Below are 22,428 nucleotides of genomic sequence, written 5' to 3'. Positions count from 1 at the left end.
CGCTGGGATTACACGCATGAGCCATCCTGCCCAGCCATTTTTATTATTATTATTTTTAAACTCTACCTCTTGCAAATAAGATTCAAGATTTGAGATTCTCAAAAATTTTTTAAGTTTTATTTTCATTTATAATGTCTTAATTTTGTTCTCATTCATGCAGTGTGGAGAATATTAACCTGAATTCATATGAGAATGACTTACACTGCTACATAGACAAGAGAGAAGGATCCAGAAATAGACAAGGGTGAAAACACTAAACAAAACCAAAAACAAAAACAAACAAAAGAACCAACCCACTAAAGAAAAAACACTGGGCTGAAATACTAGAGGAGGAGGAAATGGCATCAATGAGAAGGAAGAACCTGATCTTAAATAGATAGTAGTACAAGTTTCTCTACATTTGCCCTTGTTTCTGTCTCCAGCCTCTTTCTTGCTCCCACTTTCCCTCTGACTCTATACTCTAACCACCTGAAACAACCTCAGGACAACAGAATGTGCCACATATTTTCATTCTTCCAGCTCTTTATAAATACTCTTCCCTCAAAATATAATGTCTGTTTGACTCTGTTCATTCTCTCAATCCTATCATTGTGTAGCTGAATTCTCTTGTTTTAAATCTCAACTTGGAAGGAAGAAAATCCTTGGTGAAACCATCTCTTAACTTTTTTCCTTCTGCTTTGAACTCTAACTACATTCTGCGTTTACCCCTATGCTGGCACTTATAACACTCAGTTGAAATTAATGATTAGTTGTCTACTTCTTAGACTGTAAGGTTTTTAAGGGCAGGAGATGCATTGTGGCTCTTTCTTTGTCTCTGTGTAATTTGTCTAATGCCTTTCCCATATTAGACAATAAATGTTTGTTGAATAAGTGAGTGAATCAAGGAATAAATGGAAGGAAGAAAGGGAAGGAGGGAGAGGGAAGAAAACGAAGGAAGGGGGGAGGGGAGGGGAGGAGGGAGGGAGGGAAGTAAAGGTAAATAGGAGGGTGGGGGGAAATCCTACACCTTGTGAGCCTATAAAGAACTTGGTGACCTGGAGTGTAGAGAGTAGCCATTCACAGAATCTTCGATAATTTAAAACAATGCCTGTAGCTTTCCCAGGGATTACTATAAAAGCACCAAGGAAGTATAGCATAATCAATAAAAGTTTTAAAAATATTACATACTATTGACAAATAGTTGTTACCTCAGTTTAATAATCATGCTGAAATTTGTCTACATCTATAAAAATATCAACATGAATAAAATTTTCAAAAAGGGAATATTTATCCAGTAAACCTACAATCAGTTTTTTATTTCTTTGATCATCTCTAAAATGACAACGCTGGCCCTCCTCAATTTGATGTTATAACACAATGTTATTTATTTATTTATTTATTCATTCATTCATTCATTCATTCATTCATTCATTCAAAGACAGAGTCTGTCTCTGTTGCCCAGGCTGGAATGCAGGGGCATGATCTGGGCTCACTTCAGCCTCCGCTGCCTGAGGTAAGTGATTCTCCTGCCGCAACCTCCTGAGTAGCTGGAACTACAGGTGTCAGCCACCATACCCAACTAATTTTTTGTATTTTTGGTGGAGACAGAGTCATTAACATACACTTTTCTCTAATTTGTGTCATTGGATCTTTGAAAACACTTTATTTCCTTTTTATTTCTAAAAACAATGGCTTTTGTTAGCCAGAAAACATCTTGAAATTGGCTAAGTGCATTAAAATAATGTTGAGATAAAATCCTTTTTGAATGTAAAATAAAGAATTTTCTATAAATCCCTTTCCCATGTTTACTTTACAGTCTACTCCCAAGGTTCAGAATTGTTTTTTAAGAAAATAATTTCATGATCTGCAACTTTTAGTTTCTTGTACTATAAAAAGGCTTTTATTTCTGATTTTATCAATTGATAATAAAAAGTGACTTTTAGGGATTTAGAAATATTTATGAATTTTATATTTTATTGACAATCACATAGACACACAAAATTATTTTTTAGTAACTTAGTTTTCATATAAATGTTGCATATAAGTGGATTCCTTCTGTATATTAGTTGGTATTTTCATAATTTTTGAATATTGTTTTTGTTCATAGAAAGCTAATTTACATTAACTTCATATATTAGCCTATATATTATATTGTATGGATCTAAACACTACAAAATACCCATTCAACTATGCCTTTTGATTCATACATTTGCCTTGAGAATTTTCAAATTAAGCAAATTCCTTCTCAAAAATAGATGAAACGATAGTTATTTCTAATAATAACAATTTATCAAATAGGAAGGCAGCCTAGAGAGGCTGAGTGATTGAGTGATTTTCTAACAGACACAAAGCTATTAAGTGGCAGAGTCAACCTACAACCCCAATTTTTGGACTACGAAAACAGTTGTGTTTCATTACACAATATTCATATATGTGTTTTGTAGATAAAATAGGATAAAATTTAGAAAACTACACATTGCTGGCCAGGCATGGTGGCTCATGCCTGTAATCCTAGCACTTTAGGAGGCTGAGGCAGGCGGATCACCAGGTCAGGAGTTCGAGACTGGCCTGGCCAATATCGTGAAACCCCATCCCTACTACAATATATAAAAATTAGCCTGGCATGGTGGTGCACACCTGTATTCCCAGCTACTCAGGAGGTTAAAAAAAAAAATAGTATTTCTAGTTCTAGATCCTTGAGGAATTGCTACACTGTCTTCCACAAAGGATTATAAATCATGCTGCTATAAGGATATGCACATGTATGTTTATCGCGGCACTATTCACAATAGCAAAGACTTGGAACCAACCCAAATGTCCATCAATGACAGACTGGATTAAGAAAATGTGGTACATATACACCATGGAATACTATGCAGCCATAAAAAAGGATGCGTTTGTGTCCTTTGTAGGGACATGGATACAGCTGGAATCCATCATTCTCAGCAAACTATCGCAAGAACAGAAAACCAAACACTGCATGTTCTCACTCATAGGTGGGAATTGAACAATGAGAACACTTGGACTACGAAGGGGAACATCACACACCAGGGCCTGTTGTGGGGTGGGGGAAGGGGGAGGGGAGAGGGATAGCATTAGGAGATATACCTAATGTAAATGACGAGTTAATGGGTACAGCATAGCAACATGGCACATATATACATATGTAACAAACCTGCACATTGTGCACATGTACCCTAGAACTTAAAGTATAATGAAAATAAAAAATAAAAAATAAAATAAAGAAAAATCCACATTGCTAATTTTTAAAATAATAGGATGTCAACACTTTTTATGTGTGTATTTTGTGTGGCACATATATAAAATATTAAATGATGTCTGTGAAATTGACTTTTACTATCTTTTATTTTAAAGAAGTGCTTAATGTTATCTAAATGCTGATTTCAAATATATACTAATGGCCATGCTAAAGATTTTAAAAATATACTCTGAATATAAAAGCAGTACATAGGAATAGATGTTCATTTATAGAAAATGCTGTGAAGATGATTTTAGTTTCTCATTTGACCTATTGAGATGATGTATTATATTAATATTTAACCATTTTTAAATTCATTAGATGAACTCTGCTTGGTTATGGTTTATTGTTCTTTTAATTTACTGCTGAGTTTGATTTGCAAGGATTTTATTTAAGATTTTGCATCCATATTCATAAGTGAGTCTGTATTCCGGTGTTCTTAATTTGTGCTATATTTGATAGATGCTCTTATCAGGATTATGCCAGCTTTATAAAATGAATTTTGAAACCTTTCTTCCATTCTTATTACCTAAATAATTAATACATATTTAAATAACTTTCTCTTGAAGATTTGATAGAACACCTTGGTGATTTTTTTCCATTGTTTGAATTATTATTTTCTTTTTCATGGGCCACTGTTTTATTTAATAACATAATTGTCCTATCAGGCTATGTATTTCTTCTTGAGGTTAATGTTGAATTTTTAATGGCCCAGGAAATAATCTAAATGGATGAAGATTTCCAAATATATTACCATAGCATGACATGGAATGCTTGCTTCCAGTTTTGCTGTTATGTTGTTTCTAATTGTATATGTATTTTCGCTTTTTAAATTAGATTTAAAAATTTTTAATAATGTATTTAAAAAGAAAGGATTTTTAGATTCAATAATTTTAGAATTTTCAAACTTTTAATGTGTTAATATGTACTTTTATAGTTACAATTTCTTCCTTTTTTCTTTGGGCTTATTCTTTTACTTTTTACTTTTCACTTCCCTGTTTTTCATGTTTAATGGGGGGGTGTGTGTGTGTGTGTGTGCATTCATTCTTTCCCCAACAGCTACAGTACAGTTGCATTTCCTGATATTCTTTGTGGAAAATTCTTTGAAAGTCATTTCTGTCTTCAATTTCTCTCCTTGCATTCTCACATAAGATTATTCCAGTCAGGATCTGCCCTACAAACTCTGCTTCAATTGCTATTAATGAATCCTGTTTTCTTCCTTACAACCCTCAGAAAATCTGATGGGATTCATTATAGAAACTATGACATAAAGTTATTTTAAGGCATGTTTTGAAAGGCATAAATACTTAATGCTGATTCCTCAAAGTTTAGAATATACTCAAGCGAATAGAAAATATTGATCTATGATATCGCCATCCAGATGTAGTCACTGTTAATTTTTTTTTGTATAGAAACACACAGGCCTTATAATATATAAAAATAATGATATTATATGCATACAGTAATTGATGGCATATTTCTTCTTTCATGACTTAAAAACTTATTTCAATATTATATTTTACAATTAATTTTAAAGGCTTTAGAGTCTCTTTTTTAACTTTTAAGTTCAGGGATACATGTGCAGGTTTGTTACACAGGTAACCTTATGTCATGGGGGTTTGTTGTACAGGTTATTTTGTCACCCAGGTACTAAGCCTAGGACCCATTAGTTATTTTTTCTGATCCTCTCCCTCCTCCCACCCTCCACTCTCTCACAGGCCTCAATGTGTGTTGTTACCCTCTATGTATCCATGTATTCTCATCATTTAGCTCCCACTTATAAATGAGAACATGTGGCATTTGGTTTTCTGTTCCTGTGTTAGTTTGCAAAGGATAATGGCCTCCAGCTTCCACCATGTCCCTGCAAAGTACATAATCTTGCTCTTTTTATGACTACATGGTATTTCATGGTATATATGTACCACATTTTCTTTGTCAGGTCTATCATTAATAGGCATTTAGGTTTGATTCCAAGTCTTTGCTATTGTGAATAGTGCTGCAATGAACATATATACACATGTGTATTTTAACAGAATGATTTATATTCCTTTGGGTATGGACCCAGTAATGGGACTGCCAGATTGAATGCTTCCTTTAGGTCTTTGTGGAATCACCACACTGTCATACACAACGATGAACTAATTTACAATCACACCAACAGGGTATAAGCATTCCTTTTTCTCCACAATCTCCCCAGCATCTGTTATTTTTTTTGGCTTTTTAGTAACAGCCATTCTGTCTCGTGTGAGATAATATTTCATTGTGGTTTTGTTTGCATTTTTCTAATGATCAGTGATGTGGAGCTTTTTTTCATATGCTTGGCCACATGTAAGTCTTTTAAAAAGTGTCTGCTCATGTCCTTTGCCCACTTTTTAATGTGGTTACTTGGTTTTCTCTTGTAAATTTAAGTTCCTTGTAAATGCTAGATATTAGACCTTTGCTAGATACATAATTTGCAAAAATTTTCTCCCATTCTGTAGGTTGTCTGTTTACTCCGTTGATACTTTCTCTTGCTGTGCAGAAACTGTTTAGTTTAATTAGGTTCCATTTGTCAATTTTTAGTTTTGTGGCAATTGCTTTTGGCATCTTGGTCATGAAATCTGCCTGTGCCTCTGTCCTGAGTGGTGTCGCCTAGGTTGTCTTCCAAGGTTTTTGTAGTTTTGGGTTTTACATTTAAGTCTCTAATCCATCTTGATTTAATTTTTGTTTGTGGTGTAAGGAAGGGGTCCAATTTCAATCTTGTGCATACGGCTAGCCAGTTTTTTTCTATACTAGCTATTTTGTCTGTCATTTCCTGAATAATTTTATCATGATTTTTAGCATCCTTGCATTGGGTTTCCATGTACTTTTGTAGCTCAGTGATCTTCATTCCTATCCATATTCTGAATTCTATTTCTGTCATTTCAAGTATCTTAGCCCAGTTCCGACGCCTTGCTGGAAAGGTAACGTGGTACTTGGAGAAAAGAAGGCACTCTGGCTTTTTGGGTTTTCAGCATTCTTGTGATGGTTCTTTCTCATCTTTGTGGGCTTATCTACCTTCAGTCTTTGAGGTTGGTTACCTTCGGATTTGTTTTTTGTTTTTTTGGTTTTTGTTTTTTTAAAATCCTGTTGATAACCTTGGGTGTTTAATTGTGATATAATGTGGATTCAGCCGACTGACTTCTGGGAGATTTAAGGGGGCCAGTGTTCATCTCCCATCTCCTAGACTGTATGCTCTGACTTGGGAGGACTTGTATTGGGCCCTGACTTTGCTCTTGGCTCCTTGAGGTTTGGCCTGCGCTGGGGAAGCTGAGGTGCAGCAGCTGCAGCAGAGTGCCTGTGGGTGCAGGGGTGTCTGTCTCCCTGCCAGCTTTCACCACAGAGGCAGAGGCAATGCAGCTTCTCCGGGGGTGGGGGAAGGAGGCCCCTGCTGGAGACTCTGTGTGTGGTTGCATTGGAGGTGGTGTCGTCTTGGGGCCAGAGTGCCGGTCCGGGCAGGTCTGGGTGCCTTCTCTGTGCCCTGCAAGCAGGAGTGATCACTCAGGGTGTGAGAGGATCCCCTGTTCTCTGCACAGTATTAGCACAAGGGCGAGGCACTGGTGGGGGCAGGGCTTGCTGGCTCTGGGTCCTCCGAGGCTCTCGGAAATGGCCATCATCAGGGATGTTGAGGTTCCAGCTGCACTCCCATGTGCTGGCAGGGCAAGTAAAGCAAAAACTCTCCCATGCAGACATGTGCCAGGGTAGTGATGTGGTGAGTTGCTGTGAGCCCAGGGAGAGCTGAAGTATGGAGAGAGAGCATGTGGGCTGGTGTGTGGCCACAGGGGGCCATCTTACTGGAGCTCTCTTTGGTTAGGTATGGCTTACCGATGCAGAAGCTATGGTGTGGGCCCCACTCGAGACTGCCCTATAAGCAGGTATGGCCAGGCTGGGGACCCATGAGAGGCCAGCAGACTACGGAGTGCACAGGACAGACTAGTCCCATCTGATGTGCACAACCAGCTTGCAGAGATCAGGTCCCATCGTTCCTCTAGGACTAAAATCTCTTACAGAAGCAAGTTGAGCCTAGAGACATGGCCACCCCTAGCTGTGCTCCACTACAGATGCTCTCGCACCAAACCCTCTAGGCTTCACATCAGTTGGCTTGCTGCCCTTACCACTTCTCGAGGAGGCTCTCCTTGCCACCTTAAGTGTCCAGGGTGGTCGAGGGGTCCCTTCTTGCTGAGGTTTCAGAGGCCCGTGGCAAGAGCAGGTTGCTCCTAGCCAGTTCCACTCACCCATTCCTCCGGCACTGTTGTGGTTCAAAAATGAGCCCCCATATGCGATAGCCCTTGCAGGGTTCCCAGCTTTCTCCCCCTTCAACCCAGCTTGTGTGTCCACTCTCGGTGTCTTCCCTCTGAAGATCTGTTAAAAGCACGCCAGTAGTCTCAGTCCTTCCATGGGAGCTGTTCCACTTGTCTGCACCTAGTTGGCCATCTTGCCCTGTCTCTCTTTAGAGTTTCTTAAACCCTTGTCATTGGATATTAAGTGTGTTTTAATTTTTAAGTATTATAAATGAAGCTGTAATAAATATCTCTAAAACTTTTAAATTGAACATAACTATTCATTTTAAGCAAAATGGTATTGTGATAACAAATAATGAAAGTTGAATTATATTATACAGTAGTACAAGAAGCACAGGTAAAAATGATATATTTTAGCATTCTGCCAAAGCTTAAATAATTTGCCAGTATTTTCACGTTTTCCAAAATTCTTAAAACCTTAACTTTACCCTTTTTCAATTCACTTTTAAGAAGACATCTTTATGAATTGAATTTCATATCATTAACTCTGTGGGGTTATAAGACTTGTCGCATTGTCTATTGGCTCTTGTATGGCAACTGGTTCACAATTTTGTACTATATTCACCCTTTAATTGTATAATTTAGATGTTGGCATTGGCATTGTTTCCTTGAATATAAAATAAGTTTTGAACATTTAAACATAACCAAAACTACATAATAACTCTTGGTGATTAAATTGTTTAAATCTAGTCCTTCCTTCATATACCTTATGATTTAAATTATTTAATTTTTAAGATAAAAATTGTTTTTGTCTTTAATGATTATTATATTGTAAAAGAGATAGATTTTGGAAGTTTTGTAATTGATTTCAGTGAAATGGAGAGCTAAGAAAACTTACTCTCATTGCAATAAATAGCACATATTTAAAATCACTGTAATTTTGTATATATTTGATGCCATATGATTAACTCTTAGATGAATCTATCCATTTTAATTTTATATAGATTATCTTTCCATATTGTCCAGCAGATTTCTTGTACTTCACAGTCTGCATTTAGAGGTAATTTCTGTGTATTAAATACTGTCAGTACTGGTTGCTAATAGTAATATTCTCTAAAGGATAAAATGCTACAAGGTTGGTAAATTCAGTCACTTTCTAGCTGCTGTGTTGATTTTGTATTTGACACAATAAAGCCTATACTCTGTATATAAATGCTAAAATTTTAGTTTTATGTTTAGGCATAATATAAAAATATTATTCAATCAATTTTAATTGAAGTTACTTTTAGAAGGGTGGATTTATAGGCTTCTTAAACAAGAGGGCATCAAGGAAATTTAAGGGTGTTACTTCTCAACTACTTTAGTGTAGCCAAAAATAGAGAAGTGATTATCTTTTAAAAAAATGATGGATTTGGCTTCTTTCTTATGAAATAAATATATATATACACACATATGTGTATATATATGTGTGTGTGTATATATATGTATATATTTTAGGATCATTGTAAAGTCATAATTTCTTTCTTTAGTTTCAAAGGTCCAAAAAAACAAAGACATTTCACCCCAGGATATATCAAACCTATATAGTTTCATCTGTACTCGATTAGATGATGAGATTTTGGACATTAGAGATAATAACATTTAGATGCAAGTTTGTGCTTTGGTTGGAGATTTGTGGGCACCCTCAGAGGAGGTGAATGTATTTTGCGTATGGGTGGGATGTGGATCCTGGACCCAGGGAGCGCAGTGTGGTATGCAGAATCTGGGCCCTCATAATTTGTGCCCTTCATGTCATGCTTGTAAATATGCAAGGTTATATGGGCAGAAGGATTTTGTAGATGTAATTGTGTTTATAATCAGTGCCATTAGATTGGGAGATTATCCTGGATTGTAATGGTAATTACATGAGTCTTTGAAAGCATAACTTTCTTCTGGCTGAGAGCAGCACAAGTCAGAGAAATGTAGAGTCAGAGAGTTCCAAAGCATGAGAAGCGCTCAGCCAGTCATTGCTGACTTGAAGATGGGAGGGGGCCACATAGAAACTGTGAAAAGATAATACATTCTGCCTGGAACTGTAATGAGATTACAACCTTAATGAGATTAGAAATGGTTTATCCCCCAGAGCCTCTAAAGGAGAGCCCAGGCCAACTGAAACCTTCATTACAGCTTGTGAGACCCTAAGCAGAGTCCTGACCTAGCTCACCAGCATTCTGACTTATAGAAACATGGGATAGTAAACAGGCATTATTTTAAGTCAATAAGATGATACTATTCAAATTGTTCAATTACATTTTGTGTCAGGAGCATTTTTAAAAGATTTCCTCATATAGAATTTGCAAGATTTTGAAAAGCGTATTCTTAAATTTTTTTTTTGTACGTCTAGTTGAGGATTTCTCTTTTATTAATTCTTCTAACTGGTTATATTTGGTTTACGAAGTAAATAATGATAATTCTTGTTGTACCAATTTACTAATTTTAAAAATTATTTATGTTACTCATCATCATTTATCTGGGGTTTTCCAGGAATGCTATTATTTCATCTGCAATTAGAGATATTTTTTATTAATTCTTATGCCTTCAATCATTATTTTTTATCTGATTACATTGGTTAATACTTTTAATACAATGTTACATAGTAGTGGAAATAAGTGGCATCCTTGCTATGCCACACTCTTAATGGGATTGCTACTAGTATTTCTATTCCGTTAAATATGATGCTGGCTTTAAGATTCAATATATGTTTTATCATGTTAGTAAAGTATTGTCACTTTCAATGTATTGAGTAGTTTTTAAAATTGGGAATGGGTATTGAATTTTCTCAAGAATCTTTTCTGCCTCTATGGAGAAGCTCATGTAATATTTCTCTCATTATCTATAATACAGTAAATTAAATTAATGGATTTTCTAATTTGAACCTTGAATTGTTAGAATAAATCTTACTTGACCATTATATCTCTCATCCTTTCTTAAACACACCCCAATTTTCTTTTTACCATCGCCATTAAACCTTAGGTCACTAGTGATTTCCATTTTGCTAAATCTAATCATTATTCTTTTGTCCTCATCTTAATTAACTTACACACACCACTTAACCAAGTTGATTATACCCTTAGCCTTGGAAATTTTTTTCTTTTGGCTTCCAGAACACATTCTTCATGGTTTTTGCTACTTTTCTGGATTCTTCTTCTCAGTTCCCTCTACTGGTTTCTTTATATCTCCTCAAACTCCCAAAATTTGAGAACCCCAGTGCTTGGTCTTTTATAACAAATCTTATATATCTAACTGCCAACTCTTAATCTCCACTTAGATGTCTAGCAAGTATCTCAAGTTTAACTGTCCTAAAATTGTACTTCAGATGTGGAACCACTCTATAACCTGCATTCTTCCCTATTTCAGTTTATGACAATTCAAATCTTCCAGCTTTTCAGGCCACAACATTTGAAATATGCACTTAAATGCATTTATTTATTAAAATGAAACGTTCATTTATTTTGTGAATTTCTGGGCCAAAGAATACACATGTTCAGCTTTAGTAGACAATGCCAAAAAGTTTTCCCAAAGCATTATGCATTTTTCTATGCCTAACATCATGTCTGAGAGATCCAGCTTCAGATTCACAGTACCATCTAATATTGTCATTTATTTATTTATTTACTTACTTTAGAAACGGGGTCTTGCTCTGTTGCCCATTTTACAGTACAGTGGCAAAATCACACCTCACTGTAACCTTGAACTCCTGTGCTCAAGCCATCCTTTCACCTTAGCCTCCCAAGTAGCTGGAACTACAAGTGTACACCTGGCTTTTTTTTTTTTTTTTTTTTAATAGAGATGGGATCTTGCTATGTTGCCCAGGCTGGTCTTAAACTCTTGGCCTGAAGTAATCCTCCTGCCTAGCTCTCCCAAAGAGCTGGGATTTCAGAAGTGTGTCGCAGCACCTGGCCAGTATTTATTTTTAGTTGTAGTCCTTTTGGAGGACTCTGCTTTCAAATTTGCATTTCTCTGATGACTAATGGGGCTAAACATTTTAAAAGCAGTTAGTTAGAATGTTAGTCAGAGGCTAGCACAGAGACTCGGACTCAAAATTTCTCCTCCATGTTCTAGTTGTGACCTATTTGTTACTTCTTTTTGATATTCTATTTTCTGGACTAAAAAAACGGATATTTGTTAATTTGAGTTTTTAGGCATCTGAAAGAAAAATTTAGGCATTGAAGTGTTGATTAAAGATGAATATACATAAAGGCCTTCAAATTCATCTAAACAGCATAGTTTATCATTTATATGAATGATAAATTATTTTATCATTTAATAACTTAGTTTTTGTTAGTATTTCTGTGTTTAATCTTCCATTCAAGTTGCATATATTAAGAATATACCACATTGAAGGCTGAGGTGAGAGAATGGCATGAACTGGGGAGGCGGAGCTTCCAGTGAGCCGAGGAGATTGCACCACTGCACTTTAGCCTGGATGACAGAGCAAGACTCTGTCTGAAAAAAAAAAAAAAGAAAAAAACTATATACCACATTTAAAGCATTACTCTGTGAATTTCTAATATTACTAAATTACCAGTTGTTTTAAATGTTGCACAGTCTCTTTCCTCAGAGATAGAGTTGTGCTGAACAGTTTTTCCCACCCGGATGTTTTCATTATTTTTATTCACAACTATTAGCAGTAATTTATATGTTGTGAACGAATGTTTCAGCCAATTTATACAAATGGGATTATGAAGGTAAGTGTTGCCTTTCTTAAATTCTTCTTAAATGTTATTAAGTAACATATTCACTGAGATAAATGGTGTAAAATAAATAGATCTACAGATTTAGTAATTAACCTTATCTCCTACTGTCTTCTCATTTCTGATTCCCCATAAAATAGTCAATGTTACCCGTATAATGTGTCATTCTGCACATATTAGCCTATGCTCCTATAAGTATATATTAGGTTATAGTCTATATATATATCTGTATTATTTGTTTTTGCTATCTGATTTTCACAAAAACAAGCTTGTCCTATACACACATTTAGTAATCTTGCTCTTTTACTTAAAAATATATTTTTTAATTTGATGTGGATATACATCAAGGTTATTAGATATGAATCTAATGCACTCTTTTAAACAGTAAACAAATATTACATACTAGGAACATGCCATAATATCAATCAGGGCACAGCGCAGGAAACAGAAATCCCTCTACTTTAGGAGAAAAAAATTTAGATACCAACAAATTTGCAAATCTGGCAGAAAAAGCCCTGGGTTGGACATCCAAAAATGTTTCCCAGATTGAGCATAGAAGCTACAGCATCTGAGGCTGTCCATGGAACTCTTGAGTTCAAAAGCCACAGTATTCAGCCTATCCCTGCTCTGGGATCAGGAAGCTGGGGTCTCGAAGTATTAACCACTGCTGCTAATTCTATAGTGCCTCAGTATCCATAGCTGGAAGATGGGCACTACAACTCAGCTACAAATAGCTCAAACTTAGCTCAAGTCTTCATGACCTTACTTGCCAGTAGAGATAATACATACCAAACTGAACTAAGCCAGAAGCAAACAGAAATCAGGAAGAAGACCATTACCTTCCACTTTCCATAATATACATAACTAAATCTCTGATCTGTTGAAACCAATTTGCATCCTAAACTTTTTCAGCAAGTAAAACCAGAAACCCCTCCCTCCCTCCTCCTTTCCTTGCCCTGCCCTGCCCTCCCCTCCCCTCCCCTTTCCTTCCCTTCCTCCAAGTAAAACTAGAAAAACCTCCCTTCCTCTCTTCCTCCCTTCCCCTTCCCCTTCCCTTCCCCTTCCCCTTCCCTTCCTTTCCTCTTTGTATCCCTACCTTCCTTTCTGTTATTTTTATTTTCCTAGGCTTTGCTACCCAAGAAAGCCCATTAGAAGGAAAATGAAATGGAGGTTTACTGACCAGTAAACATGATTCACCTCAATGACAATGTATTCAATTATTTAACTTTTAAATAAATTCAGATTGAAAAATAGTTATTAACCACTGCAAACAATACTAAAATGAATAACTTTATATTTGTTGTTGTTATGAATTGGTTCTTTCTATGTGATAGATTCTCGAAAGTTGAATTGTTGGATTAGAACTAAATATGTTTTTCAAAATAATTATTACTGAAATATTTTCTAAAACATCTGTATACATATGCACATATATTTATATATTAGGAGCAATAGAAATGTATGATTTCTCTCATTTTTCCCAGAATGGTAGGTATTTTTAAATTATACCAACCTAATTGTTGCATAAAAAAGTGTTACATTAATTTCCATGTTCCTGCCTGATAGCAAAGTAAATACATTTTTTCCTTATTAGCCATTTAAATTTCATTTTCAATGCAAAAGATTTCCATTAATGGTATACTATTTGATTTTAGATATTCTGATGATTAATATTTTTGAAGTTTTATATTTATTATTATTTATATTGGGAAAGGAATAAGGACATAATACTAGTGACTCCATGGATCTTATTACTTAGGCCAGGGCTAAAGTAATTGTACTTATCCAAAAGTTGCAGATTGCAAGAATTACACATGCAATGCTTAAGGTGTGCTCATGATTATCTCATAACTTCATTTAGTAGGCCTTCCACAAGCATTTATCGAAGGCATAGTGGTGCAAATCATTAATTTTGGCCCTTAGGCACTGAATTTTCATGTTTATTTTTTGATTTTTTTTTCCACTGAAAAATACTTTGTAAACCTGACAAAGACTGACAATTGTTTGGTGTGTAAAATATAAAATAATTTTATGCATCTGAGTTACTTGAGGCTAGATAATATTTTCAAGGGTTATTTATGTTGTAGAGTCTGTCAGTATTTTATTTCTTTTTATGACTGAGTAGTTTCCATTTTCTAAGTACATGACATTTTGTTTATCCATTCTTTAGTAGATGGACTTTTGGCTGTTTCCACTTTTTTTTGACTCTTAAGAATAATGCCACTCTTAAACATTCACTACAACTTTTGCATAATATGTTTCATTTTCCTTGGTTATATATCTAGGAGTGGAATTGCCAGGTCATGGGATAGCTCGATGTTTAACATTTTGAGGAAATGCTGAACTATTTTCCAAAGTGACTACAATATTTTACATTACCATAGCGATTTATAAGAGTTTCAATTCTAACACATTCTCAGCAAAAATCAGTATTATCTGTCCATTTTTTTCCCCCTTTTTAAATAAAGCCATCCTTAGTGGGTATATAGCGGCATGTCACTGTGGTTTTGATTTGCATTTCCATAGTCACTAATAATGGAAAGTGGCTTTTCCTGTGTTTGTCATTTGTATATCTTCCTTGGAGAAATGTCTTTTCAAATCTTTTGTCCATTTTCTATTCTGTTCTTTTTCACTTTTTATTGAGTTGTAAGTATTCTTTCTGTAGTTCGGATATTAGACACTCATCAGATAGATTATTTGAAAATATTTTCTCCCACTCCATGTCATGTCTTTTCACTTTCATGTTAGTATACTTGAAGCAGAAGATATTAAAAAGTTTAAAAACTAAAAGTGTGTAATTTTGATGGAGTCTTATGTATCTATTTTATCTTTGGTTGCCTATGCTTTAAGTATCATATCTGAGAAATCACTGCTTAACCCAAAGTCTCAAAGACTTATATCTATGTTTTCTTCTAAGATTTGTATGGTTTTAACTATTACATTTATATTTTGTAATCCAAGTTTAGTTAATGTTTGTCTATGGTATGAAGTAGAAGTCAAAATTCATTGTTTGTATGTGGATATTCAGTATTTTCAGCAGCATTCTTTGAAAACACTATTTTTTCTCATTGAATTGTCTAGACACTGTTGTTAAAATCAATTGGTAATTAGTGTAGTATGGGTTAATTTCTACATTCTCAATTTTATTCCATTGACTTATATGTCTTTCCTTATGCCAGTACTACAATGTCTTGATTAATGGAGTTTTGTAAATCAATGAGGAGAGCATTGTCATCTTAAAAATATTAAGTGTCTAAATTCATGATTACAGATATATTTTCATTTAGGCCTATTTAATCCCTTTTAACTATGTGTTGTAACTTTCAGTGTACAAGTCTTGCACTGTTTAGTAAAATTTATGCCTCAATTTTTATTCATTTTGACACTATTATAAATAAAATTGTCTTAATTACATTTTTATATTGCTTATTGCTAGTGTATAGAAATACCACCAATGTTTGTGTGTTGTCTTTGTATCCTGCAAGTTGTAAAATTGTTCATTAGGCTCTATAGTTTTTACAAATAGATTATTTAGGAGTTTCTCTACACCAATCCTTTTATCTGCAAATACAGATGTTTACTTCTTTCTTTTCAGTCCGGAAATGTTTCTTTCTTTTTTTTTTCCCCTAATTACTTTGATTAGAGCATCAAATACAATGTTAAAAAAAGACAGTGAGAGCAAATATCCCATCCTTTCTGATATTAGTGATATTATCCACTTTTCATCAAGTATGAGGTTGGCTTTCACGGGTATATTTTATCAGGATAAGAAAATTTCCCTTTATTGTTACCTTACTGATTTTTTTTTATTACAAAAGGGTATAGAAATATTTCAAATGATTTTTCTACATTCATTGAAATAATGAAATGGCTTTGGTCCTTTATTATATTAATATGGTGTTTATTACATTTACTGATTTTTACATTTTGAACCAACCTTGCATTTCTAGATAAATCTCACTTCATCATGGTGTGTAATCCTTTCTGTATGTTTATGGATTCAGCAACTATTTTGTTAAGGATTTTTGTGTCTATATTCACAAGAGATGTCAGATGTCAGTCTATACTTTTCATTTCTTGTGTGTCTTGTCGGGATATGCTATCACAGTGAGACTGCCTCATAGAATAAGCTGGTAAGTGTATATTTCTTTTCTATGTTTTGGAAGATTTTGTGAAAGACTCATCTTGATTCATCTTTTAACATCTAGTAGTATTCACCAGTAAAGCAGTTTGGTTCTGACTTATCTTTGTGAGAAGTTTTTGATGATTAATTCAGTTTATTTGCTTGTTACAGATTTATTCAGATTTTCTGTTTCTTCTTGAGTAAGTTTTGTTAGGTGGTGTATTTTTAGGAATTTATTCATTTCACGTTGTTTATCTAATTTGTTGGCATAACATGTTTTATAGTATTCTCTTATAATCACTTTTTGAAGGTTCATAGCAATACTCTCTCTTGAATTTCTGATTTTAATAATTTGAATCTTCTATCTTTTTTCTTGGTCAGTGTATATAGTATTTTATCAAATTTCTTGACCTTTCCAAATAACAAACTTTTGGTTTTGTTGATTCTCTCAATTTTTTGCGTGTATTAGAATTCATATTTTTCCCACTGCAGTTTTTTTTAAATTGATTTTCATTCTTTTACTTGCTTTGGGTTTAGTTAGCTCTTTTTCTAATTCTCTTAGATGTAAAGTTAGGTTACTGACATAAGAACTTCTTCTTTAATGTGGGCACTTAAAGCTAGAAATTTCCTTTAAAGCACTGCTCTAACTTCATCCAATAAGTTTCAATGTGTTGTACATTCATTCTCTTTCATCTCAAAATATTTTCTAATCATTCTTGAGATTTCTTCTTATACTTGCTGGTTATCAAGGAACATATTGTTTAATGTTCATATGTTTTGAATTTCCTTCTGTTATTTCTTTCTGTTGTTGATTTATAATTTCATTCTAATATGGCTGGAGAAGGCACTTTGCATGACTTCAGACATGCAGTATGCAGTCTCTATTTTTGTTAAATTTTCTATTTCTCTGTTTAGTTCTGTCAGTTTTTGTTTGATGTATCTTGAAGCTTTGTTGTTGGGTGGATTGATATTCATGATTGTTATGTCTTGATTAATTGACCCTCCCGTTATTATAAAATGTCATTCTTTGTTTGTTCTAGCAGTTTTTATTCTAAAGTCTATTTTGTCTGATATTAATCTAGCCACTTCAGCTCTAACATGGTTGCTGTTTGCATGGAATTTCTTTTTCCAGCCTTTACTTTTAACATATTTGTGTCTGTGATCTCCCATGTGTCTTTTGTGAACAGTATATGATAGGACCATTTCTTTCAAATTCATTCTGTCAATCTCTATACTTTAATTAGAGGGTTTAATTTATTTACATTTAATGTACTTACTGATAAGGTAGGATTTGTATTTGCCATTCTGCTACTTATTTTCTCTGTGTCTTATGTCTTTATATTTTCTCTATTCCTTCATTAGTGCCTTCTTTTATATAATACTTTAATTACTTTGTAATTGATTTGACTATAAATTTTTATACTATTTTCCTAGCAATTGCCCTGGGAGTGGAATTCACAATTTAATTTACAAAAAATTATTTTGGATTAATACTAGCAATTCCATTAGTATACACATTTCTTCCTCCTTTATAGCTTTCTTTCTTCCTTTATTTGTCTTGATATTGTATAAATTATATCTTTATACATTGTGTGACTATCAACAGAAATTTACAATTAGTGCTTTATGCAATTGTCTTTCAAATTAGGCAATGAAAAATGGTTACAAAATAATACATTTATACATTTTTAATATTTACCTATACAGTTATGATTACTGGTTGTCTTTATTTCTTCTTGTGGATTCAAGTTACTGTCTAGCATTCTTTCATCTCAATTTGAAGGATTCCCTTGAGTGTTTCTTATAGAACAGGTTTATCCCAATATTTGATTATCTGGGAATGTCCTAATATCTCTATGTTTTCAAGTTATAGTTTTGCTTGATATAGTATTCTTGGTACTTTTCTTTTATTTCTGTATGTTGTATATGCTAGTATATACTTTCTGTTTCCCATTGTTTTGAGTGAAAAATTATCTGTTAATCGTATTGAAGATCCTTGACATGTGAAGTGTCACTTCTCTCTTGTTGCTTTCAGGATTCTCTCTCTGTCTTTGACTTTTGACAGTTTGATTGTGATGTATCTCAAGTATATATCTTCGAGTTTTTACTACTGGAATTTCTTGGGCTTCCTCAATATATAAATTAATGTTTTTTAAACCAAATTTTGGAAGTTTTCAGCCATTATTTATTTGAATATACTTTTTGCCTCCCCCCCTTTTCTCTTTTGACTACTTTTACTTTTGTATATATATTGGTATACTTCATGGAATGTCACACAACTATGAAACTCTGTTCATTTTTCATTATTTTTTCTTTCTGTTCTTCAGTCTAGATAATCTCAGTTGACTCATCTTCAGGTTTGATGATTCTTTCTTCTGCCTACTTGAATATGCTGTTGAGTGCAGATAGCAAAAATTTTTTAGTTCAGTTATTTTACTTTTCAACTGTCAAATTTATATTTGAATTTTAAAAATAATTTATATCACTTTATTAATAGTTTCTATTTGCTAAAACATTATTTTAATGCTTTGTTTTAGTTCTTTAGATCCTTGAACATATTTATAATTTCCAATTGGATTAATAAATAAAATGTCTAATTTTCCTCTGAGACAATTTCTACTGACTAATTTTTTATTCTCTATAGTCTGTACTTTCTTAATTCTTTGAATGTCTCATTTTTAGTTGTTGAAAACTGGACATTTTAAATGTAATGTATTTATACTGGACATCATATTTTCACTTCTCCTTAGGAGTTGTTCCTGTTGCTGTTTGCTGAAGTAGTAATTTTTGTTGTTTTGTTTAGGGAACTTGCTAACTTAATTCGATAAAGTCTGTTGTCTTTCTTATGTGCAGCCCCTGAAGTCTCTTCTGAGCTGAGGGTCTGTTAATCATTGGATATTAATCCTTAAAATCTGAAAAAAAAATTCTCTCTGTCTTTGCAGAAAAGTTCTGTGTGCTTGTTTAGGTTCACCTTCAATAAACAACCAGGCAGTTGCCAACTCTGCCTTAGTTTTGTTATTGTTGTTGCTTCCTGCTTGCATAGAGCCTCAAGATCAGCAGGAGGTGAGAGGTTAAATGGCTTCTCGGGTATTTCCAGAACATGTGAATACCCTGGTCTTTCACACATTCCTGGATATTTGCAGCCTTCTAGATTCCCAGGAGTATGTTGGAGCTTTACAAAGTACTATGGATGTAATTCCACCAGCTTTCCCTTTTTAGTTTGTTAGTTCATCTACTGTTTGTTCCAATTTTTAGCCACTATCTCAGGTGGCCACAGAGTTAATCAATTGCCTGTAATTTTTTTGGACAACCATGCTCTGGGGAAAAAGCTTTTCTGGGAGAGAGTTTTTGTGCTGGTGAACTCTGCATCAAATCAAATGCAGACATCCTTGCAAGTGGAGGTTTCCATAAAAACCACCAGAAAGGTCCAATAAAGACAATTTTTTTTTTTTGAGAATGAGGCTTTGAAAGCATTCTAGCCTGATTCTGCTCCCTCTGGTGGCTGCCAGAAGGCTGCTTTTAACAACAAATTATTCTTTGAGGCTTCTGTGGAGCTGAAGAGATAGGACTAGAAGGTGAAACACCACAAAGCACACCTTACTAAGCTTAGGCTGTTTTTATTAAATCAATGCTCCCTAGATTGTTGCAAGCCTTTGGCTAATTTTGAGTGCTGACAAGGCTGATTTGACTTTTTTTTTGCCAGTTTTTTTTTTTTTATTACATTTATATAGGAGGGAGTTTTCAGAGACTCCTGCTTCACTATTTTCCTTGATGTCTCTGCAAGGACATAATCTGGGAATGTTGGCTTTTTATTTTACATTTTTTCATGGTCTTCTTTTATAATTTACATTTTGTTTATGGTGGTTTTTTTTTTGACACACATTTTTATAAAATGTGCTGTCAAACCCATCAACAGATCTCTTAGTTTAAGGTGACACTCTCCTTTAGCCCAAGATTATGCAAATGAAATTTTATTGATTACTCTAATTTGAACATGTTCTGTGTTTGCATTTAGATTTTTATTCCTCTGAAACTTTACTTTTGTTATTGTATGAGTTCGATGTGAGGTATAGAGACCACTTTGAATTTTTCTAAACAGAGATTTCGTATTATTTCAGTACCATTAATTAAACAACTTCTCGCTCACTGAATTCAGATATCATATTTTTTAAATATTGATTTGGATTTATTTCTGGCCTTTAATTTTTCCCTCTGATCTTTACTATGATGAGGAAAATAAATGTTGCCTTAATATAGACGTATTATAGGATGTTTCAGTATCTGGTAGCAAGTTTCCAATATTTATTTTTCAGATAACTTTTGGCTAGTCTCAGGTACCTTTTTTCCATGTGAACTTAATTTAATGCAGTTCAAAAAATACGACTCCATTTTGCTATATTTTTACTCTAATGTTGAGAGAACACACATTATAATCTATTAAACCTTTTTGTAATAAATCATCCTTTTCATGTAAAACTTGATTTAGGGTATTTAATAAAAGTTTTTGTTTACTTTATATAAGTCCTCTACTTTTTGTCAAATTTTTTCCCAAATAATTTATATTTTTGAGAAAACTTTAAATTTATTTCTTCTATATTTTAAAAACAGATTATTACTCTTACAGATAAAAGCTGTTCATTTCCTAATCCTTATATCCCAGCCATTTTACCAAAGTTGTTTATTGTTGTTTTAAATAGAATTCTTCTATTTTTCTAGGTATTTAATCATGTTATTGAAAGTTGAAGATATATTACCTATTCATTTTCAATATTATAATATTAATATTTGATTTTATTATGTAATTATGTTTACTTAGTCTTTCCCAAAGCGTGATTAATAATAATGGTGATAAAAGAGATAATATGGTCTTACTCTTGAGTCTAATGAGGATACATTCAGTATTTTATAATTTATTTTGGTATTTGCTATTGTTTCTTTATATTATATTTGAATAATTTTTTCTTGTACTAGTTTTTTTAAGATATGAAAACTAGATAGTGAGTGAATTTATTAAATGACTGTTTTGCAAAGTGTTACTATACTTATTTTCTCCTTTAACTTGTTGATGTGATGAATTATAATTCTGAATTTTCTATTGTTTTTCAATTTTTATGTAACTGAAACAAATTCTACTTTATCATGATTAATTTATTTTTTACCTTATGGAAGGATGAAAAGCTACATAATTCACTTTATTCTGTATATCTTCTTTCTTAGCTGGAAGATTTGAGAAGAGTTTATGACCAACTAATCTGGAAGCAAAAAAGTCAGGAAAATCAGTATCAGGAAGCAGTTAATGATTTTTATGCTGCAGTAAGTTGATTTTTTCCTGCTTCCCACTTAGAATGCCATTCTGTATTTCCAAATATTAACTCATATATCTAAAAGTTATTTCATTATTATACCTTTTGCCTTTTGATAATTAGACATGTATGAATGATTCTTTTATTCTCTTCTTAAAGAAAAAAACATGGGATATTGAGCTTTCTGATGTTGCAAAAGATTTTTCAGCTATTTCTTTGGCATGTACAAAACTGATGGAAGACAATAAAAAACTTGGGATTGATATTAACAAAATAACAGAACAAATCAATGAAAGGTAAATTTGCAAATACATTTTTTCTTATATACCATAATACAATATATTAAATATAACAAATCTCTCCAGTTTGTGTCCCTGGAGTGATATGGTGGTGTTTTTGTTTATCATTAGCTTAACACGCAACGTCCAAATCTTAGTGACTCAAAATAAGAAGGTTGTTTTCTCACTCACGTAGTAATTTAGCTAGTAATAGAGGGAAAAGTACATTAGTGAGATCACTCAATGGCTCTTGTAGCTTCCACAGGAGGGTGATACATGTTAACACCACTCACATTCCTTTGAACAAAGCAAGTCACATGGTCAAGTCTGATGTCAGTGGGATGACAAGTCTAATTCTCTCAAGAATAGACTGGGTGCGGTGGCTTACGCCTGTAATCCCAGCACTTTGGGAGGCCGAGGCGGGCGGATCACGAGGTCAGGAGATCGAGACCATCCTGGCTAACATGGTGAAACCCCGTCTCTACTAAAAATAC

The 22,428-nt window shown here is 33.7% G+C and overlaps 1 protein-coding gene across 3 annotated transcripts in view; it reads left to right on the top strand.

The window, feature by feature from the left end:
* The window catches only part of CCDC178 (coiled-coil domain containing 178), a 523,876-nt gene that overhangs the window by 143,671 nt on the left and 357,777 nt on the right, over positions 1-22,428 (top strand). For all 3 annotated transcript variants that reach the window (XM_025365268.1, XM_025365270.1, XM_025365269.1), the window contains exons 13-14: positions 21,571-21,666; positions 21,816-21,952. In XM_025365268.1, the coding sequence (XP_025221053.1) occupies positions 21,571-21,666; positions 21,816-21,952 (233 nt within the window). The remainder of the gene's footprint in view (positions 1-21,570; positions 21,667-21,815; positions 21,953-22,428) is intronic.

The sequence above is a fragment of the Theropithecus gelada genome, chromosome 18 (assembly GCF_003255815.1).
Source record: "Theropithecus gelada isolate Dixy chromosome 18, Tgel_1.0, whole genome shotgun sequence".
NCBI classification, from domain to species: Eukaryota; Metazoa; Chordata; class Mammalia; order Primates; family Cercopithecidae; genus Theropithecus; species Theropithecus gelada.
Note: the sequence above shows the minus strand (reverse complement) of the source record. Positions and strands in the feature narration are given on the sequence as shown.